The sequence below is a fragment of the Nycticebus coucang genome, chromosome 3 (assembly GCF_027406575.1).
Source record: "Nycticebus coucang isolate mNycCou1 chromosome 3, mNycCou1.pri, whole genome shotgun sequence".
Classification (NCBI taxonomy): Eukaryota; Metazoa; Chordata; class Mammalia; order Primates; family Lorisidae; genus Nycticebus; species Nycticebus coucang.
In genome coordinates, this window is record NC_069782.1 from 124206149 (window position 1) to 124225543 (window position 19395).

Below are 19395 nucleotides of genomic sequence, written 5' to 3' on the forward strand. Positions count from 1 at the left end.
GCAACTGGATGTGACAGAGCTGCAAGGTGGGGAAGGAAGCATCAATCTTCCCAGACTGATCTATTTACTGGGTGGCTCTTCCTGACTCCACACAGCACTGGAGCAAGCCATATTAGAGCAGTCACCAGACCCTGTGATCCAGTTCCCAGGGACTCTTGAACTCTCCCACCCGAGGCAGCTGCTGACTGAGACAATTGATTTGGACCTTTTGAACTGAGCCACTCACCTGGGGACTATCCAGGTGGTGCCCTGGGTGTGTGGTTGTAGGAAGGTTTGATTTTCCTTTTCCATTTGTTGCCTGTGGTGGGTGGGGTGACTTAATTGCTGGTATTTCTCCACAGCTGAGACTTCAACCCAGAGTAACTGTTTCACTAGGGTCAAATAGAAACCAGCTGAAAACAAGACAGAACCACTTAGCCCCTCTACACCAAACAGGGCCCGAGTTTCTCAGGCCGCAGCACTGTACGGGTCCTCGACAAAACACCAGGGGAGAAATCAAAGGGAGTAATACAATCACGGGGTGGAATCAGCGGAAAAACTCTGGTAACATGAATAACCAGAACAGATCAACCCCCCCCAAGGAAACATACAGCAGATGTAATTGAAGATCCCATTCACAAACAACTGGCTGAGATGTCAGAAATCAAATTCAGAATTTGGATGGTGAACAAGATTAACAAAATGGAACTAGGAATTCGAGGAGAAATTCAAAAGCTGTCTCAAGAATTTAACAAATTTAAAGACAAAACCACCAAAGACTTAGACACACTGAAGCAAGAATTTGCAGCCCTCAAAGATATGAAAAATACAGTAGAATCCCTTAGCAACAGAATGGACCAAGCAGAAGAAAGGATCTCCGACATTGAAGATAAAGCCTTTGAATGCTCCCAAACTCTAAAAGAGGAAGAGAAATGGAGAGCAAAAATGGATCACTCTCTCAGAGAGCTCTGGGATAACTCGAAGAAAGCAAATATCCGACTCATAGGAATTCCTGAAACAGATGAAGTGGCCTTACTGGGCACAGAGGCCCTTCTGCATGAAATTATGAAAGAGAATTTTCCAGACATGCCTAGAGAACCTGAAATTCAGATAGCAGATAGCTTCAGAACCCCAGTACGACTCAACCCCAATAAGACATCCCCCAGGCATATCATAATTAACTTCACTAAGTTAATATGAAGGAGAAAATTCTCAAAGCGGCCAGGCGAAAGAAAACTATTACCTTCAAAGAGAAGAATATTAGAATGACTGCAGATGTCTCTGCTGAAACTTTTCAAGCCAGAAGAGGGTGGTCATCAACGTTTAATCTCCTCAAGCAAAATAACTTTCAACCCCAGATCTTGTACCCAGCTAAACTGAGTTTCATTTATGATGGAGAAATTAAATACTTTAATGACATTCATATGCTAAAGAAATTTGCCATAACCAAACCAGCTCTTCAGGATATTCTCAGACCTATCCTCCATAATGACCAACCCAATCCTATACCACAAAAGTAAACTCACTCAGAAACTTCTGATCAAACTGCAACTTCCACAATGGCAAAAGGTTTAAAAATGCCCACCAGACTTTCAAAAAACTCAATACCCAAAATTTCACCAAACTTATCAATACTCTCCATTAATGTGAATGGCTTAAACTGCCCTCTAAAGAGACATAGGTTAGCTGACTGGATACAAAAAACTCAGGCCAGACATTTGTTGCATACAAGAGTCACATCTTAACTTAAAAGACAAATACAGACTCAGGGTGAAAGGATGGTCATCCATATTTCAGGCAAATGGTAATCAGAAAAAAGCAGGTGTTGCAATTTTATTTGCGGATAGAATACGCTTTAAACCAACAAAAGTAAGGAAGGGCAAAAATGGTCACTTCATATTTGTTAAGGGTAAGACTCAATATGATGAAATCTCAATTATTAGTATCTATGCACCCAACCAGAATGCACCTCAATTTATAAGAGAAACTCTAACAGACATGAGCAACTTGACTTCCTCCAGCTCCAGAATTGTCGGAGATTTCAACACTCCTTTGGCAGTGTTGGATCCATCCTCCAACAAAAAGCTGATAAAGAAATTCTAGATTTAAATCTAACCATCCAGCATTTAGATTTAGCAGACATCTACATAAAATTTCGTCCCAACAAAACTGAATACACATACTTCTCATCAGCCCACGGAACTTATTCCAAAATTGACCACATTTTAGGTCACAAGTCTAACCTCAGTAAATTTAAAGGAATAGAAATTATTCCTTGAATCTTTTTGGACCATCATGGAATAAAATTTGAGATGAGTAACAACAGGAATCTGCATACTCATACAAAAACATGGAAGTTAAATAACCTTATGCTCAATGATAGCTGGGTCAGAGATGAGATCAAGAAGGAAATTGCGAAATTTTTGGAACAAAACGACAATGAAGACACAAACTACCAGAACCTCTGGACCCCTCAAAGGCAATTCTAAGAGGGAAATTTATAGCACTGCAAGCCTTCCTCAGGAGAATGGAAAGAGAGGACATAAGCAACTTAATGGGACATCTCAAGAGACTGGAAATGGAAGAATACTCCAACCCCAAATCCAGTAGAAGAAAAGAAATAACCAAAATCAGAGCAGAACTAAATGAAATTGAAAACAAAAGAATAATACAACAGATCAATAAATCAAAAAGCTTCCATTCTTGGGATACTTTACTAAGAAGAATATGTTCCAGCTCCATCCATGTAAACATGAAAGAGGTAAAGTCTCCATCTTTCTTTAAGGCTGCATAGTGTTCCATGGTATACATATACCACAATTTATTAATCCATTCGTGGATCGATGGACACTTGGGCTTTTTCCATGACTTAGCTATTATGAATTGGGCTGCAATAAACATTCTGGTACAAATATCTTTGTTATGTTGTGATTTTTGGTCTTCTGGGTATATGCCCAGCAGAAGAAAAAATACCCAATGTACACAGCCCTACTATGAAACTAATTTGGGATTCTCACATGAAAGCTATAACCCAGCTACAACTTAACAATAGGGGGAAGTGGGAAGGGGGGGTGGGTAGAGGGAGGGGAATCGGTGGGATCACACCTGTGGTGCATATTATAGGGGTATTTGCGAAACTTGGTAAATGTAGAATGTAAATGTTTTGGCACAGTAACCGAGATAACGCCGGAAAGGCTATGTTAACCACTGTGATAAAAATGTGTCAAATGGTTTATGAAGTGAGTGTATGATGCCCCATAATCATATCATTGTATACAGTTATGATTTAATAAAAAAAATTAAAAAAAAATAAATAAAAATAAATCAAAAAGCTGGTTTTTTGAAAAGGTCAACAAAATAGATAAACCTTTGGCCAACCTAACCAGGAAAAAAAGAGGAAAATCTCTAATCTCATCAATCAGAAATAACAAAGACGAAATAACAACAGACTCCTCAGAAATCAAAATATTTAATGAATATTACAAGAAACTTTACTCTCAGAAATACGAAAATCTGAAGGAAATCGACCATTACTTGGAAGCATGTCACCTTCCAAGACTTAACCAAAATCAAGTGGAAATGTTGAACAGGCCCATATCAAGTTTGGAAATAAAATCAACCATACAAAATCTCCCCAAAAAGAAAAGCCCAGGAACAGATGGTTTCACGTCAGAATTCTACCAAACCTTTAAAGAGGAATTAGTACCTATATTACTCAACCTGTTCCAAAAGGTAGAATAAGAAGGAAGACTACCCAACACGTTCTATGAAGCAAACATTACCCTGATCCCCAAACCAGGAAAAGACCCAACAAGAAAAGAAAATATTAGACCAATATCACTAATGAATATAGATGCAAAAATATTCAACAAGATTCTAACAAACAGAATCCAGCAACATATCAAACAAATCATACATCATGACCAAGTCGGTTTTATCCCAGGGTCTCAAGGCTGGTTCAATATACGTAAATCTATAAATGTAATTCAGCACATAAACAAATTAAAAAACAAAGACCATATGATTCTCTCAATCGATGCAGAAAAAGCTTTTGATAACATCCAACATTCCTTCATGGTCAAAACACTTAAGAAAATTGGTATAGAAGGGACATTTCTTAAACTGATAGAGGCCATTTACAGCAAACCCACAGCCAATATCATACTGAATAGAGTTAAATTGGAATCATTTCCACTGAGATCAGGAACCAGACAAGGCTGCCCATTGTCTCCATTGCTCTTTAACATTGTAATGGAAGTTTTAGCCACCGCAATTAGGGAAGAAAAGGCGATCAAGGGTATCCACATAGGGTCAGAAGTGATCAAACTTTTGCTCTTCGCAGATGATATGATTGTATATCTGGAAAATACTAGGGACTCTACTACAAAACTCTTAGAAGTGATCAAGGAATACAGCAGCATCTCAGGTTACAAAATCAACATTCATAAATCGGTAGCCTTTATATATACCAACAATAGTCAAGTTGAAAACACAATTAAGGACTCTATCCCATTCACAGTAGTGCCAAAGAAGATGAAATATTTGGGAGTTTATCTAACAAAGGACGTGAAAGATCTCTATAAAGAGAATTATGAAACTCTAAGAAAAGATAGCTGAGAATGTTAACAAATGGAAAAATATACCATGCTCATGGTTGGGAAGAATCAACATTGTTAAAATGTCCATACTACCCAAAGCAATATATAATTTCAACACAATCCCCATTAAAGCTCCACTGTCATACTTTAAAGATCTTGAAAAAACAATACTTCGTTTTATAGGGAATCAGAAAAAAACCTTGAATAGCCAAGACATTACTCAAAAATAAAAACAAAGCAGGAAGAATCACGCTACCAGACCTCAGACTATACTACAAATCAATAGTGATCAAAACAGCATGGTATTGGCACAAAAACAGAGAAGTAGATGTCTGGAACAGAATAGAGAACCAAGAGATGAATCCAGCTAATTACCGTTATTTAATCTTTGACAAGGTAATTAAAAACATTCAGTGGGGAAGATTCCCTATTTAACAAATGGTGCTGGGTGAACTGGCTAGCAACCTGTAGAAGACTGAAACTAGACCCACACCTCTCACCATTCACCAAGATAGACTCTCACTGGATTAAAGATTTAAACCTAAGACATGAAACTATAAAAATACTAGAAGAGAGTGCAGGGAAAACCCTTGAAGAAATTGGTTTGGGCGAGTTTTTTATGAGAAGGACCCCCCCGGGCAATTGAAGCTGCTTCAAAAATACACTATTGGGACTTGATCAAACTAAAAAGCTTCTGCACAGCCAAGAACACAGTAAGTAAAGCAAGCAAACAGCCCTCAGAATGGAAAAAGATATTTGTAGGTTATCTCCGACAAAGGTTTAATAACCAGAATCCACAGGGAACTCAAATGTGTTAGCAAGAAAAGAACAAGGGATCCCATCGCAGCCTGGGCAAGGGACTTGAAGAGAAACTTCTCTGAAGAAGACAGGCGCACAGCCTTCAGACATATGAAAAAATGTTCATAATCTTTAATCATCAGAGAAATGCAAATCAAAACTACTTTGAGATATCATCTAACTCCAGTGAGACTAGCCTACATCACAAAATCCCAAGACCAGAGATGTCGGCGTGGATGTGGAGAAAAGGGAACACTTTTGCACTGCTGGTGGAAATGCAAATTAATACATTCCTTTTGGAAAGAGATATGGAGAACACTTAGAGATCTAAAAATAGATCTGCCATTCAATCCTGTAATCCCTCTCCTGGGCATACCCAGAAGACCAAAAATCACATCATAACAAAGATATTTGTATCAGAATATTTATTGCAGCCCTATTCATAATTGCTAAGTCATGGAAAAAGCCCAAGTGCCCATCGATCCACAAATGGATTAATAAATTGTGGTATATGTATACCATGGAATATTATGCAGCCTTAAAAAAAGATGAAGACGAGAGGGCGGAGCAAGATGGCAGCCGAGTAACAGCTTCCTTGCATCTGGGCACCGTGAGTCGGGGGAGATAGGACTCCAGGCATCTCTGGCTGGTGGGAACTGCCTATCATCACTCCTATGAGGCTACAGGGAGTCAGCGACAGACTTCTGGACCCCAAGAGGAGGACTAAAACAGTGGAAAACCGGCAAGTGGTCGCGTGTGTTCAATCCGTCTAAACCCGCCCACAACTGTAAGTTCAGTAGCAGCGAGACTGCAAACCAGAAAGGCCTTACCTGTGAACTGTTTTGATGTCCTTGGACTTGGCACTGAGTTGAACTGCCTTGGGGAAGGCCTGAGCGGGAGTGCGGAGAACTTTGGCCATTGTCTAGGGCCCCAGTCTGAGCCGCTGAGCCAGACGGAGCTAATAGTGTTTGGCGGTGGGTCACACGGATCCATTGTCAGTGATCTGCCCCGGCAAGCTCCGCCCTCAGGGTCGCAGAGCTAGAAATGGGTGGGAGCTGGTAACCCAGCAACCAAGTAGCCTAATGGTGGGGTCTGAGCCGCCTTGCAGCCCTAACCCTCAGGGGCAGAGTGAGACCGGTTTTGGCACCCTGGGTAAGTGGATAGCCACTTCAGCAGTGATTCCAGCAAGAAAGCTGGGAAAGCTTCTGCTCAGCAAGTTTACAAGTTCAAAGTGCCTTTTAAGTGGGCTGAAGAGAGATTTAGGGTGTCTACCTGCTAGGGTTTGAGAAATCAGCTGCCTCCAGTCATATCAGAACTGTGACTAACATCTCATACCCCATAAGACCACATGTTGCCCAGACAATATTCAATAACATATACAAACTGCTTTGTTTTTGGTTGTGTATTTTTTTCTTTTTTTTTTTTGTTTGTTTGTTTATTTTGACGTTGTTGATGTTCTTTTGTTTTTTAATTTCAATCTTTTCCATACAGATCCCTTTTTCTTTCTCAATTTTTCTAGTTTAATTATAATTTCCCATTGCTGCCTTTTTTAATAACTACAACTTCATTTTTGCTAGTGTTTCTACCGCTATCATTTGGTTTTTCACCTCATTGTATCCCTGTAAAGTTTTCTGTTTGCTTGTTTTGGTTTGATTTATAGCATTTTTGTCTTTCCTCTCTACTTGGTGGAGGTGGGGTACTGTGTCTGATCAGGTTAGCAAAGAGCTGCTGACCTCAAAGGAACCACCCAACTGGGGCACCCCCAGAAGGTGGGGTTTTTTAAGGTTGTGTCAAAGTACCCTACTGTACACCTATATTGCCCTGTCTCCCTCTTTCTGTGCCTCTCTTTTTTTTGTCAATATTCCTTATCCCCACCCCCTCTCCTTTCTCTATCTTTCTTTTTTTTTTATCTTTCTTATCACTCGGTCCTCCTTTCTTTCATCCCTTTTTTGCTCTTCAATCTTCTCACCCTTCTGGTCCTGTAACCCTTAGTCCACAGGCACAAGATCTTAAAGAGCAAGAGGAAGTGAAAGGAAAATTAGGGCTAGGAAACAGATAAAAGAAATCACTCATGAGGAAGAATCAGCAGAAAACTCCAGGCAACATGAAGAACCAGTCCAGAACGACCCCGCCAAGGGACCATGAGGTAGCTACTGCAGAGGATTCCACCTATACAGAAATGTTAGGAATGACAGAAAGGGAATTTAGAATACACATGTTGAAAACAATGAAAGAAATGATGGAAACAATGAAGGAAACTGCTAATAAAGTGGAAAATAACCAAAAGGAAATGCAAAAACAGAATCAAATCAGAGATGAACGATATGAAGAATATAAAAAGGATATAGCAGAGCTGAAGGAAATGAAACAGTCAATCAGGGAACTTAAAGATGCAATGGAAAGTATCAGCAACAGGTTAGACCATGCAGAAGAAAGAATTTCAGAGGTAGAAGACAAAGTTTTTGAGATAACTCAGATAGTAAAAGAGGCAGAAAAGAAGAGAGAGAAAGCAGAACGTTCACTGTCAGAATTATGGGACTTTATGAAGCGTTCCAACATACGAGTTATAGGAATTCCAGAAGGGGAAGAAGAATGCCCCAGAGGAATGGAAGCCATACTAGAGAATATTATAAAAGAAAATTTCCCAAATATCACCAAAGATTCTGACACACTGCTTTCAGAGGGATATCGGACCCCAGGTCGCCTCAACTCTAACCGAGCTCCTCCAAGACACATTGTGATAAACCTGTCCAAAGTCAAGACAAAAGAAAAGATTCTGCAAGCTGCCAGGAGTAAGCGCCAGTTGACCTACAGGGGCAAATCCATCAGAGTGACCGCAGACTTCTCTAATGAAACTTTCCAAGCAAGAAGACAATGGTCATCTACCTTTAATCTACTTAAACAGAACAATTTCCAGCCCAGAATTCTGTACCCTGCTAAGCTAAGCTTCAAAATTGATGGAGAAATCAAATCATTTATGGATATATAAACACTGAGGAAATTCACCACAACAAGACCAGCTCTACAGGAAATACTTCAACCTGTTCTGCACACTGACCACCACAATGGATCAGCAGCAAAGTAAGAACTCAGAAATCAAAGGACAGAGCCTAACCTCCACACTGATGCAAAAGATAAAACTAAGCAATGGACTCTCACCAAATAAGACGAATAGAATACTACCACACTTATCAATTATCTCCATAAATGTTAATGGCTTGAATTCCCCACTGAAGAGACATAGATTGGCTGACTGGATTAAAAAACACAAGCCATCCATTTGCTGTCTGCCAGAAACACACCTGGCTTCAAAAGACAAATTAAAGCTCTGAGTCAAGGGATGGAAGATAATTTTTCAGGCAAATGGAATTCAGAAGAAAAGAGGCGTTGCAATCTTATTTTCAGATACATGTGGATTTAAAGCAACTAAAGTCAAAAAAGACAAAGATGGTCACTTTATATTGGTCAAGGGAAAACTACAACAAGAAGACATTTCAATTCTAAATATTTATGCACCCAATTTAAATGCTCCCAGATTCTTGAAGCAGACCTTACTCAGTCTGAGCAATATGATATCTGATAATACCATCATAACAGGGGACTTTAACACACCTCTTACAGAGTTGTACAGATCCTCTAAAGAGAAATTAAACAAAGATATAAGAGATTTAAATGAGACCCTAGAACAACTATGCTTGATAGACGCATATAGAACACTCCATCCCAAAGATAAAGAATATACATTCTTCTCATCACCCCATGGAACATTCTCCAAAATTGATCATATCCTGGGACACAAAACAAATATCAACAGAATCAAAAGAATTGAAATTTTACCTTGTATCTTTTCAGACCATAAGGCACTAAAGGTGGAACTCAACTCTAACAAAAATGCTCGACCCCACCCAAAGGCATGGAAATTAAACAATCTTCTGTTGAATAACAGATGGGTGCAGGAAGAAATAAAACAGGAAATCATTAACTTCCTTGAGCATAACAACAATGAAGACACAAGCTACCAAAACCTGTGGGATACTGCAAAAGCAGTTTTGAGAGGAAAATTCATCGCTTTAGATGCCTACATTCGAAAAACAGAAAGAGAGCACATCAACAGTCTCACAAGAGATCTTATGGAATTGGAAAAAGAAGAACAATCTAAGCCTAAACTCAGTAGAAGAAAAGAAATATCCAAAATCAAATCAGAGATCAATGAAATTGAAAACAAAAGAATCATTCAGAAAATCAATGAAACAAGGAGTTGGTTTTTTGAAAAAATAAATAAAATAGATAAACCATTGGCCAGACTTACTAGAAATAGAAAAGTAAAATCTCTAGTAACCTCAATCAGAAACGATAAAGGGGAAATAACAACTGATCCCACAGAGATACAAGAGATCATCTCTGAATACTACCAGAAAATCTATGCCCAGAAATTTGACAATGTGAAAGAAATGGATCAATATTTGGAATCACACCCTCTCCCTAGACTTAGCCAGGAAGAAATAGACCTCCTGAACAGACCAATTTCAAGCACTGAGATTAAAGAAACAATAAAAAAGCTTCCAACTAAAAAATGCCCTGGTCCAGATGGCTTCACTCCAGAATTCTATCAAACCTTCAAGGAAGAGCTTATTCCTGTACTGCAGAAATTATTCCAAAAAATTGAGGAAGAAGGAATCTTCCCCAACACATTCTATGAAGCAAACATCACCCTGATACCAAAACCAGGAAAAGACCCAAACAAAAAGGAGAATTTCAGACCAATCTCACTCATGAATATAGATGGAAAAATTCTCGACAAAATCCTAGCCAATAGATTACAGCTTATCATCAAAAAAGTCATTCATCATGATCAAGTAGGCTTCATCCCAGGGATGCAAGGCTGGTTTAACATACGCAAGTCCATAAACGTTATCCACCATATTAACAGAGGCAAAAATAAAGATCACATGATCCTCTCAATAGATGCAGAAAAAGCATTTGATAAAATCCAGCATCCTTTTCTAATTAGAACACTGAAGAGTATAGGCATAGGTGGCACATTTCTAAAACTGATTGAAGCTATCTATGACAAACCCACAGCCAATATTTTACTGAATGGAGTTAAACTGAAAGCTTTTCCTCTTAGAACTGGAACCAGACAAGGTTGTCCTCTGTCACCTTTACTATTCAACATAGTGCTGGAAGTTCTAGCCAATACAATTAGGCAAGACAAGGAAATAAAGGGAATCCAAATGCGAACAGAGGAGGTCAAACTCTCCCTCTTTGCTGACGACATGATCTTATACTTAGAGAACCCCAAAGACTCAACCACAAGACTCCTAGAAGTCATCAAAAAATACAGTAATGTTTCAGGATATAAAATCAATGTCCACAAGTCAGTAGCCTTTGTATACACCAATAACAGTCAAGATGAGAAGCTAATTAAGGACACAACTCCCTTCACCATAGTTTCAAAGAAAATGAAATACCTAGGAATATACCTAACGAAGGAGGTGAAGGACCTCTATAAAGAAAACTATGAACTCCTCAGAAAGGAAATAGCAGAGGATATTAACAAATGGAAGAACATACCATGCTCATGGATGGGAAAAATCAACATTGTTAAAATGTCTATACTTCCCAAAGCAATCTACCTATTCAATGCCATTCCTATCAAAGTACCTACATCGTACTTTCAAGATTTGGAAAAAATGATTCTGCGTTTTGTATGGAACCAGAAAAAACCCCGTATAGCTAAGGCAGTTCTTAGTAACAAAAATAAAGCTGGGGGCATCAGCATACCAGATTTTAGTCTGTACTACAAAGCCATAGTGCTCAAGACAGCATGGTACTGGCACAAAAACAGAGACATAGACACTTGGAATCGAATTGAACACCAAGAAATGAAACTAACATCTTACAACCACCTAATCTTCGATAAACCAAACAAGAACTTACCTTGGGGGAAAAACTCCCTATTCAATAAATGGTGTTGGGAGAACTGGATGTCTACATGTAAAAGACTGAAACTGGACCCACATCTTTCCCCACTCACAAAAATTGATTCAAGATGGATAAAGGACTTAAATTTAAGGCATGAAACAATAAAAATCCTCAAAGAAAGCATAGGCAAAACACTGGAAGATATTGGCCTGGGGGAAGACTTCATGAAGAGGACTGCCATGGCAATTGCAACAACAACAAAAATAAACAAATGGGACTTCATTAAACTGAAAAGCTTCTGTACAGCTAAGGAGACAATAACCAAAGCTAAGAGACGACCTACACAATGGGAAAGGATATTTGCATATTTTCAATCAGACAAAAGCTTGATAACCAGGATCTATAGAGAACTCAAATTAATCCACATGAAAAAAGCCAACAATCCCTTATATCAATGAGCAAGAGACATGAATAGAACTTTCTCTAAAGACGACAGACGAATGGCTAACAAACACATGAAAAAATGTTCATCATCTCTATATATTAGAGAAATGCAAATCAAAACATCCCTGAGATATCATCTAACCCCAGTGAGAATGGCCCATATCACAAAATCTCAAAACTGCAGATGCTGGCGTGGATGTGGAGAGAAGGGAACACTTTTACATTGCTGGTGGGACTGCAAACTAGTACAACCTTTCTGGAAGGAAGTATGGAGAAACCTCAAAGCACTCAACCTAGACCTCCCATTCGATCCTGCAATCCCATTACTGGGCATCTACCCAGAAGGAAAGAAATCCTTTTATCATAAGGACACTTGTACTAGACTGTTTATTGCAGCTCAATTTACAATCGCCAAAATGTGGAAACAGCCTAAATGCCCACCAACCCAGGAATGGATTAACAAGCTGTGGTATATGTATACCATGGAATACTATTCAGCCATTAAAAAAAATGGAGACTTTACATCCTTCGTATTAACCTGGATGGAAGTGGAAGACATTATTCTTAGTAAAGCATCACAAGAATGGAGAAGCATGAATCCTATGTACTCAATCTTGATATGAGGACAATTAATGACAATTAAGGTCATGGGGGGGAAGCAGAAAGAGGGATGGAGGGAGGGGGCTGGGGCCTTAGTGTGTGTCACACTTTATGGGGGCAAGACATGATTGCAAGAGGGACTTTACCTAACAATTGTAATCAGTGTAACTGGCTTATTGTACCCTCAATGAATCCCCAACAATAAAAGAAAAAAAAATAATAATAATAGATAAATAAAATAATATTTATAATTAAAAAAAAAAAAAGATGAAAACTTTACCTCTTTCATGTTTACATGGATGGAGCTGGAACATATTCTTCATAGTAAAGTGTCTCAAGAATGGAAGAAAAAGTACCCAATGTACTCACTCTTATTATGAAACTAATGTAGGACCTCCACATGAAAGCTATAACCCAGTTACAACCTAAGAATAGGGAGAAGGGGGAAAGTGAGGGGAGGGAGGGGGATTAATGGGATTACACCTGCGGTGCATCTTACAAGGGTATATGTGAATCCTAGTAAATGTGGAATGTAAAGGTCTTAGCAAAATAACTAAGAAAATGCCACAAAAGCTATGTTGACTAGTGTGATGAAAATGTGTCAAACGGTCAATGAACCAAGTGTATGGTGCCCCATGATCATACTAATGTACACAGCTATGATTTAATAAAAAAAAAAAAAACTACCTTATCTAGATTTTTCTAAAGGTAAACCTTTCTGAATTCTTATCAATTCCTGCAATCGTTCATTTGATACACGTCCAATTCATGGAACTTAGTTTATGTACCATGGTTATCATCAATATCAAATGTATGTGTGTGTGTGTGTGTGTAGGTGTGTGTTGATCTGTCCCAAAGAACCAGCTTTCACATGGCAAATAGAAAAGGATCTAAATCCTTTTTTCAGTGAGAATTTAGAAATATCATAAACACTCAATATGGTTTGCACAAGCCGTAGGTTGTACAAGCAATGGAAAATCCATAGGAAAGAGAATTTCCTAGTGAAATATCCCAGTTTCACAAGGAAAAATAAAGCAAATCTATGAATTGCATCATTCACAAAGATGAAAGAACAAATTAGGGACACATTATACCTTCTCCATTTTAATCAGGAAGTAATCAATGAAGTCCCGGGGGTTATTAATGTCCAGAGTTTCTTGATGCTCTTTTATTTCCCCCAAAATAAACTCTTTTTGGTGAGCAAAGTTTTTAAAGAAATCTTTGTGACATCCTGGGAGATAATGTAATAGAGGGACAGCATTGTAGAGCTGAAAGAAGACAGAATCCTTCATTAATTCACTCAGCATACATTTACAGGCTCGTATGTGTCCGACACTTTCCTCTATACTGAGCAGGAAAAGATGAATGACACATGCTCCCTGCACTAGCACACACTTGCAATTTGAAGGAGAGAGCACTGAGAAAGTAGCCAGAGTTATAGGATGCAGGTGACAAAGTATCTTTCAAAGTCATTTGCATTCATTTCCTAAGTACAACTCTGTGAAGGAAGTCAGGAGTTTAACTGCTATTATTACCTCTCTCCACATAAGAATATATGAGAACATCTGGAGGTTTAGAAAAACTAGTTAGTCAACAGTTCTAAGACACCAAACTATTGATATTAGAGCTGTAACCCAGTATTCATAGCAGTTTACCCTATATATATTTCTCAAGGGAATCATCTAGAAACTTATGAAGGCTCATACTCTTCTGTTGTAATAAAGCAGTACATCAGAAAGATTAAGGACCTGCCAAAATCTCTTAAGATTTTTTTATAATTTATGCATATTTCACTTCAGAAATGTGCATGCTTACCTGACTCATCTGGCCTTTAGAGCTCCCTTATTCAACTTTGGACAGTGACTTAATGACTTAATGCCCTTGGTAGGCACCAAAGCAATGTATTCAGACCAGTAGTTGAATCAAACCAGATTCCAGACCTGGTTCATCCATTGTGTTGGCCAAGCTACTTGGGAAAATATGATTATTAGATCTGGGTCACAGTTTTCTGTTCCAGAAAATAAGAGCTTGGACTTTTTGTTCTCTAAGGTCCTTCTCAGGTGGGGCACACCATGACCTTATGATCCATACAGGATTTTAATTGTTAATGATTGTACAGCCTAGATTGATAACACTTTCTGACAGTGAACCATAGTCAGAAACACATTCTAAAGTACTGCCCTTGGTACTTTTAGATATAAAAATCAGAAAAAAGTTTTCTTCAAATAATACCTGACTATAAGTGAAACACTCTCAGTTATATTTTTTTTCAATGTTATTTCACATTTTAAATTTCATTTCAACACATTATATTGATCTGGTAACTCACTAATGGATTACAAATGATACTTTGATAAATACTACTTTGGCCACATTTAAAGAGGGCAGAGGAATGAGATGGGCACAAGCAATAGATTAGCTAGACAATCATTACCCATTTCAATAGAACTTTGACCTTACCTGTATCCAAGGGGTGCTTAGAATTTCAAAGTTTTCATGAAAATATTTAATGAAGTTTTGAAATTTCTGATCACTGTAGTCAAAATGAGTCTGGAAAATCACAGAGCAGATCACATTGCAGGGAACACAGGCCAGAATGGAAGTGGGATCACAAGGAGATGCTGAAAACAATGCAAATGAGAAGTTGGTGCACAATTCTATAGAAATCTCTTAAATTGAAAATTTAAAATAATTGCAAAGAGTTGACCTCTAAAATTTGTTTAAGAAAAGAATTATCTAAACATGTCATTAAAATAAACTTTACATGCCTAAAATAAAATAGATTGCATTTCACAAACAAAACTGCCTAATCCAGTCCCATTTCTTAACTTTCTTACAAGTAGTCTATTTGCATCAGTTTCTGAATATTTTTCAATATGCCAGAAGTAATGCAATTTAAAAAGTTCATTTACAAATATCTCTACTGCCTGGTATGGTGGTAAGCACGTGTACTCCCAGTTATCCAGGAGGCTAAGATGAGATGGTCCCATACGTCTAGAAATTGGAGACTGGTTTGGACAACATAGTGAGACCCTGTCTCTGAAAATAAATAAATGTGTGTGTGTGTGTGTGTTCATGCGCGCACCACTAAATGTGTGGAATTTAGCTCTTTGTGTGGATACTTCCTCATCATGCCTACAGGAAATGAACAACCCAATAAGAAAATCAAGGGACTGAGGAAACTTAAAATTGTAGTTTATAAACACAGTTGATAAAAATGCATGTGCTTGAATCAAAAACAAAACCACAGAAAGTGATCGAGGAGAGCGCCACAGCAGCAGTGGCGGTGGTTCAGCCATCGCTGGACAGCCTGGGGGAGAGTGAAGCCTGAGCTTCTGTGTCTAGGTTTCAGTTACTAGAGATCTGAGCAAGATGGCAGCCAAGTAGCAGCTTCCTTGCATCTGGGCATAGTGAGTCTGTGGAGACAAGACTCCAGGCATCTCTGGCTGGTGGGATCTGCCTATAATCATCCCTTTGAGGACACAGGGAGTCAGTGAGAGACATCTGGACCTCAAGAGAAAGACAAAAGCAGTGGAAAACTGGCAAGGGATTGCATGTGTTCATTTGGTCTCATCCCGCCAGCAGCTGCAAGTACAGCAGCAGTGAGACTACCAACTGAAAAGGTCTTACCTGTGAGCTGTTTTGTGTTTTTGGACTTGGCACTCAGTTGAACTGCCTTAGGAGAGCTTGGGCAGGAGTGCAGAGAACTTTGGGCGTTGTCTAGGGCCCCAGACTGAGCCGCTGAGCTGGAGAGAGCTAATAGTGTTCAGCTGTGGGCTGCAGGGAGCCATTGTGAGAGAACTGCTCTGGCAAGCTCCGCCCTCAGGGTCACAGAGCAAGGATCAGCTGGGAGCTAGTAATCTAGTGACTGAGCAGCCTAAAGTTGGGGACTGAGCCACCTTATAGCCTTAACCCTCAGGGGCAGAATGAGACGGTTTTTGGCACACTGGGTAAGTGGATAGCCACTTCAGCAGTGATCCCAGTGACAAGCACTTTCCTGGGAAAGCTTGTGCTTAGCCAAGTTTAGAAGTTTAAAGTGTCTTTTAAGAAGGCTGAAGAGAGATTTAGGGTCTCCACCCTGCAGGGTTTGAGAAATCAGCAGAGGTCTCCAGTTGTATCAGCATAGTGATTAACATCTCATACCCCAGAAGATCACCTGTGCCCAGACAATATTCAATAAGATATATATACTGCTTTGTTTTTGGTTTTGTTTTTTTGTTTTCTGTTTGTTTGTTTGTTCTTGTTGTTTTTATTTTTAATTTCAACCTTTTTCCTATAGATTTTTCTTTTCTTTTCTTTCTCTGTTTTTCCAGTTTAAATACAATTTCCCATTTTTCAATAATTAGAACTTCATTTTTGCTAGTGTTTCTACCACTATTATTTGGTTTTTCCCCCAATTTTATCAAGTAAAGTTTTCTGTTTGTTTGTTTTGGTTGATTTATAGTATTTTTGTCTTTGCCCTCTACTTGGTTGAGGTGGGATACTGTGTCCTATCAGGCTAGCAAAGACCTGCTGACCTCAAGGGAACCACCCAACCTGGAACCCCCAGAGGTTGGGTTTTTTTAAGATTGTGTCAAAGTACCCTACTGTAGACCTATATTGCTATTTCTCCCTCTTTCTGTGCCTCTCTTCTTTTTGTCAATATTCCCCTTTACCCAACCCCTCTCCTTTCTCATTTTCCTTTTATTTCTTTCTTTATTTTTCTTTCTTTTATCCCTTCTTGCTCTTCAACCTTTTCATCCTTCTGGTCCTGTACCAAAAGGACTCATCAAAACCTTAGTCCACAGGCGTGGCAACTTAAAGAGCAAGAGGAAGTGAAAGGAAAATTAGGTCAAGGAAACAGATTAAAGAAATCACCCATGAGGAAGAATCAGCAGAAAACTCCTGGCAACATGAAGAACAAGAGCAACCCCTCCAAAGGACCATGAGTTAGCTACTGCAGAGGATTCCACCATTAAAGAAATGTTTAAAATGACAGAAAGGGAATTTAGAATACACATGATGAAAACAATGAAGAAAATGATGGAAACAATTAAGGAAACTGCTGATAAAGTAAAAAATAACCAAAAGGAAATCCAAAAACAAAATCAAATAAGAGATGAATGATATGAAGAATATAGAAAGGACATAGCAACGCTGAAGGAACTGAAGCAGTCAATTAGGGAACTTAAAGATGCAATACAAAGTATCAGCAACAGGTTAGACCATGCAGAAGAAAGAATTTCAGAGGTAGAGGACAAAGTTCCTGAGATAACTCCGATAGTTAAAGAGGCAGAAGAGAAGAGAGAGAAAGCAGAACGTTCACTCACAGAATTAGGGGACTTTATGAAGCATTCCAACATACGAATTACAGGAATCCCAGAAGGGGAAGAAGAATGCCCCAGGGGGATGGAAGCCATACTAGAGAATATTATAAATGAAAATTTCCCAAATATTACCAAAGATTCTGACACACTCCTTTCAGAGGGATATTAAACCCCAGGTCACCTCAACTCAAACCGAGCTTCTCCAAGACACATTGTGATGAACCTGTCCAAAGTCAAGACAAAAGAAAAGATTCTGCAAGCTGCCAAGAGTAAGCACCAGTTGACCTACAGGTGCAAATTTATCCGAGTGACTGCAGACTTCTCTAATGAAACTTTCCAAGCAAGAAGACAATGGTCATCTACCTTTAATCTACTTAAACAGGACAATTTTCAGCCCAGAATTCTACATCCTGCTAAGTTAAGCTTTAAAATTGACAGAGAAATAAAATCATTTACTGATATACAAACGATGAGGAAATTTGCCACAACAAGACAACTCTACAGGAAATACTTAAACCTGTTCTACACACTGACCATCACAATGGATCAGCAGCAAAGTAAGAACTCAGAAACTAAAGGACAGGACTTATTCCTGTACTGCAGAAATTATTCCAAAAAATTGAGGAGGAAGGAATCTTCCCCAACATGCTCTATGAAGCAAACATCACCCTGATACCAAAACCAGGAAAAGACCCAACCAAAAAGGAGAATATCAGACCAATTTCACTCATGAATATAGATGCAAAATTCTCAACAAAATCCTAGCCAATAAATTACAGCTTATCATCCAAAAAGTCATACATCATGATCAAGTAAGATTCATCCCAGGGATGCAAAGCTGGTTTAACATATGCAAGTCCATAAACCTTATCCACCATATTAACAGAGGCAAAAATAAAGACCATATGATCCTCTCAATAGATGCAGAAAAAGCATTTGATAAAATCCAGCATCCTTTTCTAAGTAGAACACTGCAGAGTAAAGGCATAGGCGGCACATTTCTGAAACTGATTGAAGCTATCTATGACAAACCCACAGCTAATATTTTACTAAATGGAGTAAAACTGAAAGCTTTTCCTCTTAGAACTGGAACCAGACAAGGTTGTCCTCTGTCACCTTTACTATTCAACATAGTGCTGGAAGTTCTAGCCAATACAATTAGGCAAGACAAGGAAATAAAGGGAATCCAAAAGAAAGCAGAGGAGGTCAAACTCTCCCTCTTTGCTGACAACATGAACTTAGAGAATCCCAAAGACTCAACCACAAGACTCCTGAAAGTCATCAAAAAAATACAGTAATGTCTCAGGATATAAAATCAATGTCCACAAGTCAGTAGCCTTTGTATATGCCAATAATAGTCAAGATGAGAAGCTAAGGACACAACTCCCTTTACCACAATTTCAAAGAAAATGAAATACCTAGAAATATACCTAACAGAGGAGGTGAAGGACTTCTATGGAGAAAATTATGAAATCCTCAGAAAGGAAATAACAGAGGATATTAACAAATGGAAGACTATACCATGCTCATGGATGGGAAGAATCAACATTGTTAAAATGTCTATACTTCCCAAAGCAATCTACCTATTCAATGCCATTCCTATTAAAATACCAACATCGTACTTTCAAGATTTGGAAAAAATGATTTTGCATTTTGTATGCAGAAAAAACCCTGCATAGCTAAGGCAGTTATTAGTAATAAAAATACATCTGGGGGCATCACCATACCAGATTTTAGGCTGTACT

General features: G+C 38.6%; 1 protein-coding gene across 3 annotated transcripts in view; it reads right to left on the reverse strand.

Moving 5' to 3' along the window:
• The window catches only part of LOC128580644 (cytochrome P450 2C3-like), an 81127-nt gene that overhangs the window by 47978 nt on the left and 13754 nt on the right, over positions 1-19395 (reverse strand). For 2 of the 3 annotated variants that reach the window (XM_053582772.1, XM_053582775.1), the window contains exons 4-5: positions 14805-14965; positions 13439-13612 (exon numbers count right to left, since the gene is read on the reverse strand). In XM_053582772.1, the coding sequence (XP_053438747.1) occupies positions 13439-13612; positions 14805-14965 (335 nt within the window). The remainder of the gene's footprint in view (positions 1-13438; positions 13613-14804; positions 14966-19395) is intronic. The other variant, XM_053582774.1, reaches the window with a different exon arrangement.